We start from the raw sequence: 13,451 nt of genomic DNA, 5'->3' as shown, positions 1-13,451 counted from the left end.
TGGTAAGGGGCGTAACATTTCCGTCACACGCTTGAGGTATTCGGTGAATCACAACGCACTGGATAGCTGGCCAATCAGAACACAGCTCACTTTTCAGACCGATGAGCTTTGTAAAAATCGACGCGTTTCAGAAAGGCGGGGCATAGAGGAGAAACAATAATGTACAATATGTGGAAAATAATGTGTTTTTTGAACTTTAAAGCGTAACATTTCCGTCTCACGCTTGAGGTATTCGGCCAATCACAACGCACTGGATAGCTGGCCAATCAGAGCACACCTCGCTTTTTCAGACCGATGAGCTTTGTAAAAATCGACGCGTTTCAGAAAGGCGGGGCATAGAGGAGAAACAATAATGTACAATATGTGGAAAATAATGTGTTTTTTTAACTTTAAACCGCATAAACACATTTCATTACACCAAATACACAAAATACTGTTATTTTTAGCAGCATCATATGACCCCTTTAAAAAAACCTGGTACCGTAACGTTTTCATTTTTTTAGTACCAACTTGGTACCGAAGTACCGGGTCTTTTGACAACTCTATATACTGTATATATAGCCTATATATATATATATTATATATATATATGGATACACCAATCTAGTCGTGTTGCTGTTAATGGACAGGTAACATGCAAGCACTGGACGCCATTAACACTGAATCTTTTTTAAAGGGGAAAAAAACCTCTACAAATCTCTTTTATCTCAGATCAGAGAAAGCAACACGACCAGCCGACCAACAGCTCTGTGCCAGAGACAGCCTATCAAAGTGAATGACAGAATGAGAAAAAATGAAATAAAAAGCTATTATACATGATTAAAAGAAAAGGTCTCACACACAAACACACACATGTATTTTTTTTTTTTACAAAATAGTACAGAATTTTCATGTTGCCCATTTATTTCTCATTAGCCATAACATCAAAATAAATATTGGATTTTTGTTATTGACCAGAAATTAAATACATGGCACATCTCTCAATTTTCAAGTCCTCTAAAATTTGTCAGAGAGTGCAATGCACGTTTTGTGCATTTCCATCACATTCAAGCACAATGAGATATTTATTTAAATGTTGTTTTTCATTGCACCACAACACACACAAAGAGTTATTATATATACCCCAAATATGCAGATATATCACATTATGGGATACTAGTCAGTTTCTAGTCAACACAAGCCATGAGTGAGGAGGCTTTCGGAGCGAGGGAAGACTCGGCAGATGGCGCGTATGTAGCAGAGTAGTGGGTCGGCGGAGAGACATATGGTGTGATGCCACTGATGAAGAGCCTGGAGAAGAGAAGTGTGAACGCATCGATGCTCCGAGACCCTCTAAGAGTGAAAGCTGCCGATTTCACCACAACTGGACATGACTGATGGCAATTAAATATTATTGATAATTTATAATAATTAATTAAATAATAAAAAGCAAATCATATTTAACACTTTGAATTAATTAAACTCTATGAAACTCCAGTAAAAGCATTTATCCACAGTTATGAGGAACAGTTAAAACCTCATGTCTGCATGCAAAGGTGTGATGATAGAAAATGGGTCATGGCCATGGGTGCAACAACCTTGAGCTTTTGTTTTTCAAAAACTGTTACCTTGTTAATTATTCCCCACTAAGATCAAAAGCAGTGGTCGTGATTGATAACGGCCTCAATCCAGATGATGTGAAAAGCTGTTAAGAAAATATAATCAGCAGCAAGACTCTTGCTCTCAACTCTGTGAAATGAATAGCTTGACAGTAACTTATGTCACCTTCATCAAATTTTCCATTAAGGCTATGATCAAAACCTTTTCTCAAGTCGAGTCAAACTATATATGTAAACCACTCTGCATTGTGCCATATAATTCTGCCTCTCTTCTCAGGTTTGTTAAATGTCAGGGTAATTCAGCATACCGCTGTAGGTTGACATATGAAAGTCGCTGGCTCTCTAATAAGGACACATGAGATTTGACTGCCATGCATAAACTATTGCTGTTTACTTTGAATATTCATACCTCTGTGAAATGTATTAATACATCCCTCTCCTGTTAATTGTCAGTCTAACACCATTTAAAACAGATTCTAATTTCTGAATTAATATGCGAGAAAAGAAAAGTTAGTACAAGAAAAGAAACAGCAGAACATGTTTGCCTGGATTTGGTGAACAATAGTTTGTGTAGACAAAGAAAAGATTAAATATTTCTCCATCTATACTTGTACTTGGGTCTGAATAATGCAGACAGTGAGAAAATCATTCTGGAACATTCTAGCAGACAAATCCATCAACATTTACCCAGCAGATGCACCTGTCAACATGACCTGCGGCAGAAACAAAACAGGCCAATGTGATTCAGCGTTCTCATTGGCTGAGAAATATCTGTTTGCGAGTACCAGGATGGAAAGGCGGCAAAAGTAATGATTAACATTTATTTTCCTTTCATGTCAGAAGACGGTGTTCTGGGAATAGGGGTTATACTAGAACCCGCATCATCCTGTATTTATTTTTACCTATAAAAAGGCCTCTCTCTGAGGTGAATTCACTTTTGATTACAGGTGTTGAAATCCTCTCGTTTTCCAGCCAAAAATGAGGAACCTCTCCAATTCCCCAACCTTTCAATCTTGGGTAGATCTCTCCCTCTTAAATAGGACAAGAGCACGGTGGAGATAGTCTGAGAGAGTCTTTCTACGGTTGAGCTATGCAACCATTCTCGCTTTGATTTATTGCACCGTCTCAGTTCGGTGGCAAAAAGTTCCCAACTTATCGTCCAATCAGAAGTCAGCGGTAGCATATTTTAGCTATGCTGTGTGACCCCACTCTCAGTCTCTCTCTATCTTCCCCTCCTGTATCTTTCATCTTCTCTCTCATTGTTCTTTTGTGTGTGTGTGTGTGTGTTAATGTGCACACGTGTGTTTTGGCAGCAAGCAGAGCTGCATAATCGAGTGGTGGTTGGTGACTGATGAAGGTAGCATCAGACTTGCCTCTTTGACAGTCAGATTACTTAACGGCACAGGGGGTTGTTTAAAATGGACAGCCCCCCTGCCTCCGTGCCAAACACAGGCCCAACTTTAGAAACAGGTGTGGGATCATTAGCACCACGGCTTGCAGTCAGTCAACAAATAAAGAAAGAATGTCAACAAAGAAACTCACCACTCTCTTCACAGTTTCAAACTGTCTCTTGGATGAAACAGTATTTTTCCATCTTTCTTCCACAGAAGTTAGTATAATGAATTCTTCCTACTATCTTTAAGGGATAGTTTACCTAACATTTGAAAGTTCAATTATTATTTCCTCACTCTCATGTCTTTTGAAAGCAGTATGACTTCCTTTCCTATGTGGAACACAAATGGAGATGTTTAGCAGAGTGTTCAGGTTGCTCTTTTCTATACTTCTGTCAGGACCACTATCGTCAAAGATGATTGACAATTAGCATACGGTTTGGATTGGCGGTATGGTTCCGTTCTGGGCAAGAACTCCCTGCGCATCCATGCAGCCTAGCATGGATGAGAGCAGGGAGAGCAGCGATAACCCCCCTAGGGTAAACAGAACAGAACCAACATAAATGTATTGCAGATATCGTTAAAGTTAAATAATGTTATGTACACATTTTAGAATTAGTCTGATTCAAAAGAGAATCCGAAGGCTGAATCCTGACTGACAGAGGAGGAGTTGGGGATGGAGGAGGGTAATTAGCTATTGAGCAATGCGAAAACTGCTGATACTACTGCGGGACCTTATATATGAATACTTGGATAGGTGTCGTATTCCCATAGGTTGATGGGGATCAGCTGAGAGTCAGCTGATGCGAGCTTGACTAACGTGACCTGCCAGAACTGACGCTACGCTAGATAATCAATGTGAATGGTGACTGTGGTGGTCATTTTTAATGAATAACGACTCAAATTTGTGCTTGTTTCTCATGGAAAGCTATTAAATATCTATATACATATATACTAAATTTATGAAAGTTCAACAAAATTCTTTAAAAAAAATTAAAAAGAAATTACTAAACCAAACTAAATGTAATCGATTCTATAATAGCATGTAAATAATACCAAATTAGCACAGTACATAACATTACATAATAATATTGCAATTATTCTTTTCTTGCATTGATTGATTCTTGCATTGCATTGATACTTTAGATTTTTATATAAATAAAATAAAATAAAATTAATTTAATGTAATAAAAAAAGTAAAATATTATTTAAAATTTTAAATAAATAAAATGAATTCGTAATAAATTCACTAATAAAAAGACAATAAGGCCAATAATAATAATAATAATAAAGTTAACGGCAAACATGCCAAAACAGAAGGTGCAGCTTAGACATGTGACGGTATTTCAAAATACTGTGAATAATTATTTATTTCAAATTATTCAGATTTTTTTAATGCATTTTAAGAATACTTTTCCCATCAACTGGTCACAATGCATAACACCGCTGTGCGCTCTCATGTAAACAAGCACGGATGAGAAGCGCGTGACACGCTGAATGAAAGTGCACATTCACTCTCTGACAGCAGATGGCGCTGAACAACAGAAATGCAGCCGTTACCCCAGAAACCCCATAAACAAAGCACAGTGCTACTTTCTGAAACGTATTTAAATAATAAAAAAAAATTTTTTTTGAACAGCCATTCAGATTTGTGTATTCGCTATGGTGCTCATCACAGCGCCAAATACTGAAATATTTAGACTTAAAGGCACAATATGTAAGATTTTTTTATTAAAATATCCAGAAACCACTAGAACAGTGTTATATATTTTGCTGACTTGTGTACTTACATTATCCCAAATGTTTCAAAGAATTTTTAAATCCAGAGAAATAAGCAATTTTAAGTCGGATTGCTTCAGCTGTGGGGATGAAGACGACAACTCCCATGATTCCACACTCAGTCACGGCGTCATAAAACTATGCCTTTGTCTATTTGTTTATTTTGAATACGTGCCCTCTAGCGGCGAAAATTACATATTGTGCCTTTAATAGGCTATTTATTTTCAAACTTTTTTTTACATTGTAATCTGAACTACAACATGCACTAGATATTCTTTGAAAATGTTTTGATTCTTTATTGTTCAGTCACACTTTACATTAAGGGATAATGTAATTATAACATAATGTTCTTTTTAGCAACGTCATATGACCCCTTTAACATAAACTGCAAATGGAAAATTCTTCTAAACATTCATTAATCTTAGTTGATTTCAATATTTAATAACACGTTGTTCAAATCAAAAGTTGCTACTGTGTTATTTAATGAACTCGTGCTAACATGAACCGTTGTATTTTTTTAACAAAGATTCATAACTTCTGTAGCAAATGTAGCTATTGCTCATTGTTCATGTTAGTGCATTAACTAAGGTTAACTAATGAGATCGTATTGTAAGGTGTTACCTATTGGTCTTCATAATTCTTTTGTACTTTAATCTGTGTGAAATGATTTACTTTATACATTTTTTGTGTATTGCTTTATTGTATTTAAATGTTCAGTTTCTTTTATGTTATAAGAAAAAAGTTATTAAACCTGTTATACTTTATTATGACAACACTTTTTTTGCAACTAAATTTCAATACCGTGATAATATAGTATACCGTGATAAAAGCATTAGCAATTAATCGCATCATGAATATTTGATACAGTCACATGCCTAGTGCAGCTGTATAGTTTCAACACTTTGTCGTATTGCAAGAAAATCAAAAAACAAAAATGCAATGCTTTCAAAATGCTTTTTGCTGTAGTTGAGGAGCACTAAACTGCAGAGCTCGAATTGAGCTGTCAGCTGAATTGCCGCATGGGTAAGTGGGCCCAACTGTGGGGTGGCATCTCTGCACTGGGGAGAACAGCTCACTGCAATATCGCAGTCACAGAAATCCTTCACGTCTCGCTTGGTCGACTCGTACATGTCACCCGGGCCCTGCCCTATCCCACAGGAACCAGACTGAAACACTCAATGTGCTGGACTGGAAATGCTTAATTGAGTCAGAAAAAAAGATGTCATTGCCTCACCCTCAACATTTGACCTGAAACAGCACCTGGGCTGTAAAAATCAAACTCCTATGAACAACAAACCCCATTTGAAAGAAAATATTTAGTCATACAGGTGCATCTCAATAAATTAGAATGTCGTGGAAAAGTTAATTTATTTCAGTAATTCAACTCAAATTGTGAAACCTGTGTATTAAATAAATTCAATGCACACAGACTGAAGTAGTTTAAGTCTTTGGTTCTTTTAATTGTGATGATTTTGGCTCACATTTAACAAAAACCCACCAACAAATTAGAATATGGTGACATGCCAATCAGCTAATCAACTCAAACACCTGCAAAGGTTTCCTGAGCCTTCAAAATGGTCTCTCAGATTGGTTTTCTAATTTGTTGAGATAGTGAATTGATTGGTTTTTGTTAAATGTGAGCCAAAATCATCACAATTAAACGAACCAAAGACTTAAACTACTTCAGTCTGTGTGCATTGAATTTATTTAATACACGAGTTTCACAATTTGAGTTGAATTACTGAAATAAATTAACTTTTCCACGACATTCTAATTTATTGAGATGCACCTGTACATGGTAAGGGCTGAAGAAAATGGAAAAGGGCTCGAAATGGAATGCTAAAGCCTGTTGTGTACAGTGAGATAAGAAGAAGATTACAGCTGTGAGCCTCTGGAAAGCATCCATAGTCTCATACATGAAACCATATGAGGTTTAGAAAACCGGCACTAACAGACATTAGTCCACCTCTTGGATTTAGCCCGGACTGCACCGGTACATCACAGCCATCACCAGAAATGCCACATATAAAAGGTGCTTGTCTCAGAAACAGAAGCTCACATGCTTAGAAATAAATAAAAGGGCATGAAAGAAAACAAGAATAAGCATGCATGGATAAAACAGTGAGGGAGCAACAAACCATGTAAACAGAAGAAAAGCAGAAGAAATAAGAGAAGATTTTCAGAACTGTTGACCCTTGAAGGCATGTCCACCAGAATAAAAGCAAAAACATCAATGCAATTTGTGTTCTTCGTTCTCACTGGCTAATCCCACATACCCCAGCTCAATGTGTGGGAGGCCAGATCTCGGCATACAAGCACCAATCGAGTTAACAAATAAACATTACCACATTAGCATGTTATCAACGAAGTGTTATTCATGTAATCACATTGTTGACTGAAAGCTATTAGAGACTTCAAAAAAGCTGCACTATGTTTAGACACTTAATAGCGAGCAGTTTAGAATGAGAAGGACACTTACTGAGTCTCTTGGCGGCCTCCAGGGCTTCAGAGGCAGTGTCAGCCACAAAGAAGCGCTGTACGGTCACGCCACTGTCCTGCATCAGCTTCTTGCTCTGGTACTCTTGCAGGTTCAGCCATCTTCTGGGACTTACCCTCACTAACTAAAAACACAAAGACATAAACAGTATGGTTTAATTAATAAAAGTTGTGAATAAAATATATGATATGAACCTCTGCTTGTTTGTTTTTAAAACTTGATGGACGCTTTGTGTATCACTACACTATGTTGACAATGAACCTTTTTTGTCTGCAAAATTGTGAATGTGCCTTTGGACTATTCAATAAAATTGTTTTTACACTATTCATTAAACTATATCTTATACTACGGGGCTGTTGAATGCTTGAGTCTGAGTGGCTGATGAATGTTCTAAGGTGTGCAATTATTTTCAGGGAAACGCACAGCAAAAGTAGTTCCAGGCAGGTCTTGACCGCATTACATGCCCAGATCACTTCGCCAAACGATTTCAGTTATTTCAAAGGTCTTTACAGCTTACAACAGCAAAAGAACCAAAACCCACAATGACACTGACCAAGCAAATAAATAAATATAGTAAGTGTTTTCCATGTATTTACAAATATTTCCATGTTTTTCCCACAAGATTACTTTTTTTAAGAATGGAAAGCACATACTCGCTTTCTCCTTCTCTCTCTCTCCCATACAAACTCACACACAATATGAACACTCGCACACACGGAAACACACGTGCACAGAAACGTGTTGTCAGCGCTGCTCTGACGATTTTATCAGTAAAATAGTTTAGCAACTTAAAAGCAACATGACATTTCTCACAAGCGACGTAACTGTATATATATATATATATATATATATATATATATATTAATGTTAATGAATAACAATTATTGAATTTAAATATTATATAAAGCAATGGTTAAGTGTACTTCAGTATGCTTATATATAAATATATAAAAATGCATAATGCGTCAACGAAAATCTAAGTATGCTCCTAAGCACACTGAAGTACACAAGACCATTGTCAGCTATTGAACATGGCTTTTTACACAGAAAGGTATGTTCATGGTTCGCATCTGCTGAGTCCTCTGAGGGTCATTCATAATAGCCATGATGTAGCATTCGATGTATATATTTACCTCTGTATGGGGGTGGATACCGTCATATTTAAAACTGGAAACAGCTCCCTGTTGTACAAGCTAGCTGTTGTTAACATAGCAACTAATGAAAGGTTCAGTGAAAGGACATTGGGTAATAAAGCTGCCTCACACATGAAACTATGCATTTTGTGCACTTTAGTACTTTTTCTATGTCATATTTATGACAAAAAGTTGCAGATAACCTGAGAAAATTCTGATTCTTTGCGTAGCATGGTAACATGCTGATATATAACGTGTGCACTGACAGACAGAGCAACATTTACCTTCAGTCAGCCACATAGCTGAAGGATTTTATTTAGACTTCACAGATGAGGGTTTATTTTTTGACTGTCTAGGACACAATGGGCTTATGGTTCACTGCTTTTTATTAATTCATATGGGAAATAAGTGCTGTTTTCTCAAAAGATTATGCTTCATTGCATCAGCAATAAACAAAGTGTGCTTTACATGAATAAACTTCCGAAAATGAATATTAATAAAGAAACATGCGAGACGGAGAGAGAGACAATCCTAGAAGTGTGGGCTGTTCTTTCAGGAGAAAAAGAAAACGTGAGAGGAAAAAAGGAGGTCAACAACTTGAGGTGAGCAAAGGTAGAGCTGAATTAAAAGTGTTCATTGATTGATTCTGTAGCATGTAAGCTAACAGGCCTGACAACTAAATGAAAAAAATAAAATGAAAAATGTTTCTTCTTTTTTTGCATTAGTAATAGTGTGAAATGTGGTAACAATTCATAAGTCAACATTTTCATGATTAAGACTAAATACACAATTACTCAAGGTAATTCACAGGTATGAAGAACTAACAATAATATATATATATATATATATATATACAGTGGGTACGAAACGATTTCAGTTATTTCAAAGGTCTTTACAGCTTACAACAGCAAAAGAACCAAAACCCACAATGACACTGACCAAGCAAATAAATAAATATAGTAAGTGTTTTCCATGTATTTACAAATATTTCCATGTTTTTCCCACAAGATTACTTTTTTTAAGAATGGAAAGCACATACTCGCTTTCTCCTTCTCTCTCTCTCCCATACAAACTCACACACAATATGAACACTCGCACACACGGAAACACACGTGCACAGAAACGTGTTGTCAGCGCTGCTCTGACGATTTTATCAGTAAAATAGTTTAGCAACTTAAAAGCAACATGACATTTCTCACAAGCGACGTAATAACAGCGTTGTTCTTGAAGCAGATGAACTTACAGTTAGTATACAATAAATAGTAGTATTCCATGCAGATGCATGTTGCATGTTTTTCATGCTATGGTATCAGATGGTAATACCATGGTATTTTGATACATACGATGGCACTGAAATTCATATCAAATGCTATTTGCATGGTACTCCAATGTGCTTCCAAAATACCATGGAATTAACATGGTTAACATAATAAACATGTCAAAAAAATATGCTAATACCATGGCATATATACTAAAAACACAGTGACGTTACTCTTTAGTATGTGAGCCTACAGTCAAACTGTGTCACAATATGTCATTATATGTTTGACAGATCAGAGACTAGACCAAATTTCAACCAGCACATTGACACACCTCTACTGTCACGTGGGATATACCATCATACTGTTCCGTCCGACCTACCATGAATAAACAGATGGATTAATTTGTTCAGGCAGGTCTTTGAAGTCATTTCACAACAAACATCAACTGTAATAAAGCGTCTTCAAGACCATTCATGTCTTGTCTTACATTCAGGCTAAAATTTCTAATCATTGCAGTTCGGCACTAGGTTAATAATCACACACATTCATGATCACGTCCTTTGATGAGCATTGAATGTGATAGTTAACAACCCATAAGACACTCATTAAATAGACAATTTCCCATTATTCACCACTATAGAATGAGAGTAAAACAGGTTATCAGAGCAGCACAGTGCTTAATGCAGTTAAGCACCTTATTAAGTCATGCTTTTGAACAACTCTCTATGGCTTCTGCTAATTGAGCGTCTACATGTCTCAATGGAGAATAATGAGGGTGCCCACCAAAGCTGCCTGGCTGTGGAAGAGCACTGTGGAAGGTTACACTCAGAAGTGCATACTACAGAAGTACACATTAGTTGATGTGAAATCTAAACACCTAAGGTGACGAACACGCTATGGAAGTACACACATAAGGGAATTCTACAAAACTCTACACTCAGAATAGTATACTAATGAAACACATCATAACTGCACTCTATTAAAGGCTACAAGATGTGTACACTTTGGACATATACACCCAAAATTCAATACTACAGAAGCACACACGTAGAAGTACACACTATGGGGGCGTAATATAGGACTTGTCTCAAATGCTTACAATTGAAGTGGAATTAAAAACCAAAAAAAGTGCACAAGGACAAAAGTATACACTATAATGTTCTTTTTAGCAACATCATATGACCCCTTTAATAATTCTTCAAATTCTTTGAGAATAGGAAAGTCCACACCACAAATATAACAATAACATCACAGAGGAATTATATAATTCGAATCACTTTTTTGAATGATTTTTCTAACTGATAATTGATAAAAACATTAATAGTCAATAAGAATTCACCCGACTTAAAGAACTTAAGCATTTAAAGCGGCTGTAAATTTCTAATCAGGCACCGAATAGAGCACCCTGTCTCTCATATCTGTCTCCCAAACCATCTTCAGATTCACAGCCCTTTGTCATTCAAAGACAAGAAAAGCAATGTAGCATCACATACCAGGTGTCAGGTGTATGAACATCTAAATCTGGAGTCTAATGAGAGAATTATAAGTTTAAGAATATCAAATGTCTTGATTTGAGGAGATGATATTTGCCTAACAGTTATATTTTTCTGTTTCTGTCTGTCAGGTGTTATCGGCGTTCCCGGTTCCGGCCCCGCTTGATTAACCAGACTGTGGAAGTGCTAAAAGAGCTCCATGGCAACCTCTTTGCAAATGTTAGCGGTAATTGTTTTATTTTCCCCCTTCTCGCTAAATTTAGCAGGAGCCCACTTTGTAGCTGTACAGGTTATCAGTTCACTCAAGGGCAAAGGGAGGTTGAGGTGCATCCGAACCGGGAGGTGGGCGTCAGGGGCGCGAGCGCTGTGCTCCAGGAGGAGGCGGTGAGAGGGGGGGCGGCAGGTGTCTGATGTCCCCTGAGACTCTGCCTCAACAGTAATTATCTTCATCAGCACTCTGGAGACACCACCAGTTAAATACCAACACACACACATAAACGAACAGCTTTCTACACCCACAAACACATATGCAGCTGAAAGCTCAAATATACAGAAACATACATACATACATACATACACATATATATATATATATATAGAGAGAGAGAGATGCAATAGAATAGAATAGATGCACTGATGTACTCATGTAAAAAACAAACAAACAAATGAAAGTAAATAAGTATGTAGTTAGTTAAAACATCTATACGTCTATGGAAACATATTTCCACCACACAAGAAAGAAAAAATAATAATAATAAAAAAACTCATGCTTTGGTAAATCACTTATGGCGTAAAATGTCAAAATCACTAAGCATTGAAGTTGAAATTCTTCCAGGAGGAGGCGGTGAGAGGGGGGGCGGCAGGTGTCTGATGTCCCCTGAGACTCTGCCTCAACAGTAATTATCTTCATCAGCACTCTGGAGACACCACCAGTTAAATACCAACACACACACATAAACGAACAGATGTCTACACCCACAAACACATATGCAGCTGAAAGCTCAAATATACAGAAACATACATACATACATACATACACATATATATATATATAGAGAGAGAGAGAGAGATGCAATAGAATAGAATAGATGCACTGATGTACTCATGTAAAAAACAAACAAACAAATTAAAGTAAATAAGTATGTAGTAATGTAGTTAGTTAAAACATCTATATGTCTATGGAAACATATTTCCACCACACAAGAAAGAAAAAAAAATAATAATAAAAAAACTCATGCTTTGGTAAATCACTTATGGCGTAAAATGTCAAAATCACTAAGCATTGAAGTTGAAATTCTGAAATTTAGATAAAATTGTGATGTAAAAATTGCCTTTTTATGTCATTATTATGACTTGTCTAAATTTTGAGCTTTTATGTCATAATGATGACTTTACAATTGTTTTTATATCATTATTTTGGACTTCTTAATCTCATGATTTTGATTCTTTTTCCATCTCATTTTATTTCATTTTTATGACTTTTTATGTAAATCGAAGCGTGATTTATTTTTATTTTTTTCTCTGTGGTAGAAATGGGCTTCCATAGCAAGCTATAGTATAATGTGACAACTTACTATATATGTGATATGCGAAATACTGTTGCACTTTAAGGTAAAATGTCAAAATGTTTTAACATATCAACTGACAGCAAAATCCAAATACAATTCAAAGCAACAATTTTACAGCAACAAAAGCTCAGCGCCACCTACATAAATCCCTATTTCTGAACTTTTTCCAATGAATAGTCAATATTTTCTAATTCAGAGAATTAAAGCGACAACCATGACATTCTGCTGTAACTGTTAAATGTCAAAGAATGGCATAAAAATTAAATTCTCTATTTCCTCTCACAAGTCATTTTAGATTAAAACCATTCAACTGCTCAAATCAGTCCTACAATTTTATCATCCTCAGCTCTCATCATTCAGTGTCACTGTAAATACAAGCGTTAATAGTTTTAAGAGAATGTTAATTACTTTAATGTCTCAGGTAATTAATTAAACTGTGTTTAAAGATGCTGTGTGAAGTTAAATTAGTTAAACTTTTAAAGCCATGTCTCAGCACACTGTTCTGTTTCAGGTTGGTTACACACAATCGGTTTGTGTGCACGCTGTGATGCTTCCTTGCACTACCAACGTTGTTGACGTAAGTCTGTCTCCCTCTAACCAACCAGGCCACAGGGTAACACCAAAATGTCACCATAAATCAGTTAAAAAGTTTAAACAAAAAAAAATAAAATTAAGGTGCTCGTTTTAACACAATGTTTGTATTCTTGTACATTTTCTCTATATTTATCTA

At 36.2% G+C, this 13,451-nt stretch overlaps 1 protein-coding gene across 2 annotated transcripts in view; it reads right to left on the bottom strand.

Moving 5' to 3' along the window:
• LOC107729402 (succinyl-CoA ligase [GDP-forming] subunit beta, mitochondrial-like) overlaps positions 1-13,451 on the bottom strand; it is a 123,450-nt gene that overhangs the window by 99,044 nt on the left and 10,955 nt on the right. For both annotated transcript variants that reach the window (XM_016539885.1, XM_016539886.1), the window contains exon 2: positions 7,248-7,389. In XM_016539885.1, the coding sequence (XP_016395371.1) occupies positions 7,248-7,389 (142 nt within the window). The remainder of the gene's footprint in view (positions 1-7,247; positions 7,390-13,451) is intronic.

This window comes from Sinocyclocheilus rhinocerous, unplaced genomic scaffold (assembly GCF_001515625.1).
Source record: "Sinocyclocheilus rhinocerous isolate Xijiao unplaced genomic scaffold, SAMN03320098_v1.1 scaffold578, whole genome shotgun sequence".
Taxonomy (NCBI): domain Eukaryota; kingdom Metazoa; phylum Chordata; class Actinopteri; order Cypriniformes; family Cyprinidae; genus Sinocyclocheilus; species Sinocyclocheilus rhinocerous.
Note: the sequence above shows the minus strand (reverse complement) of the source record. Positions and strands in the feature narration are given on the sequence as shown.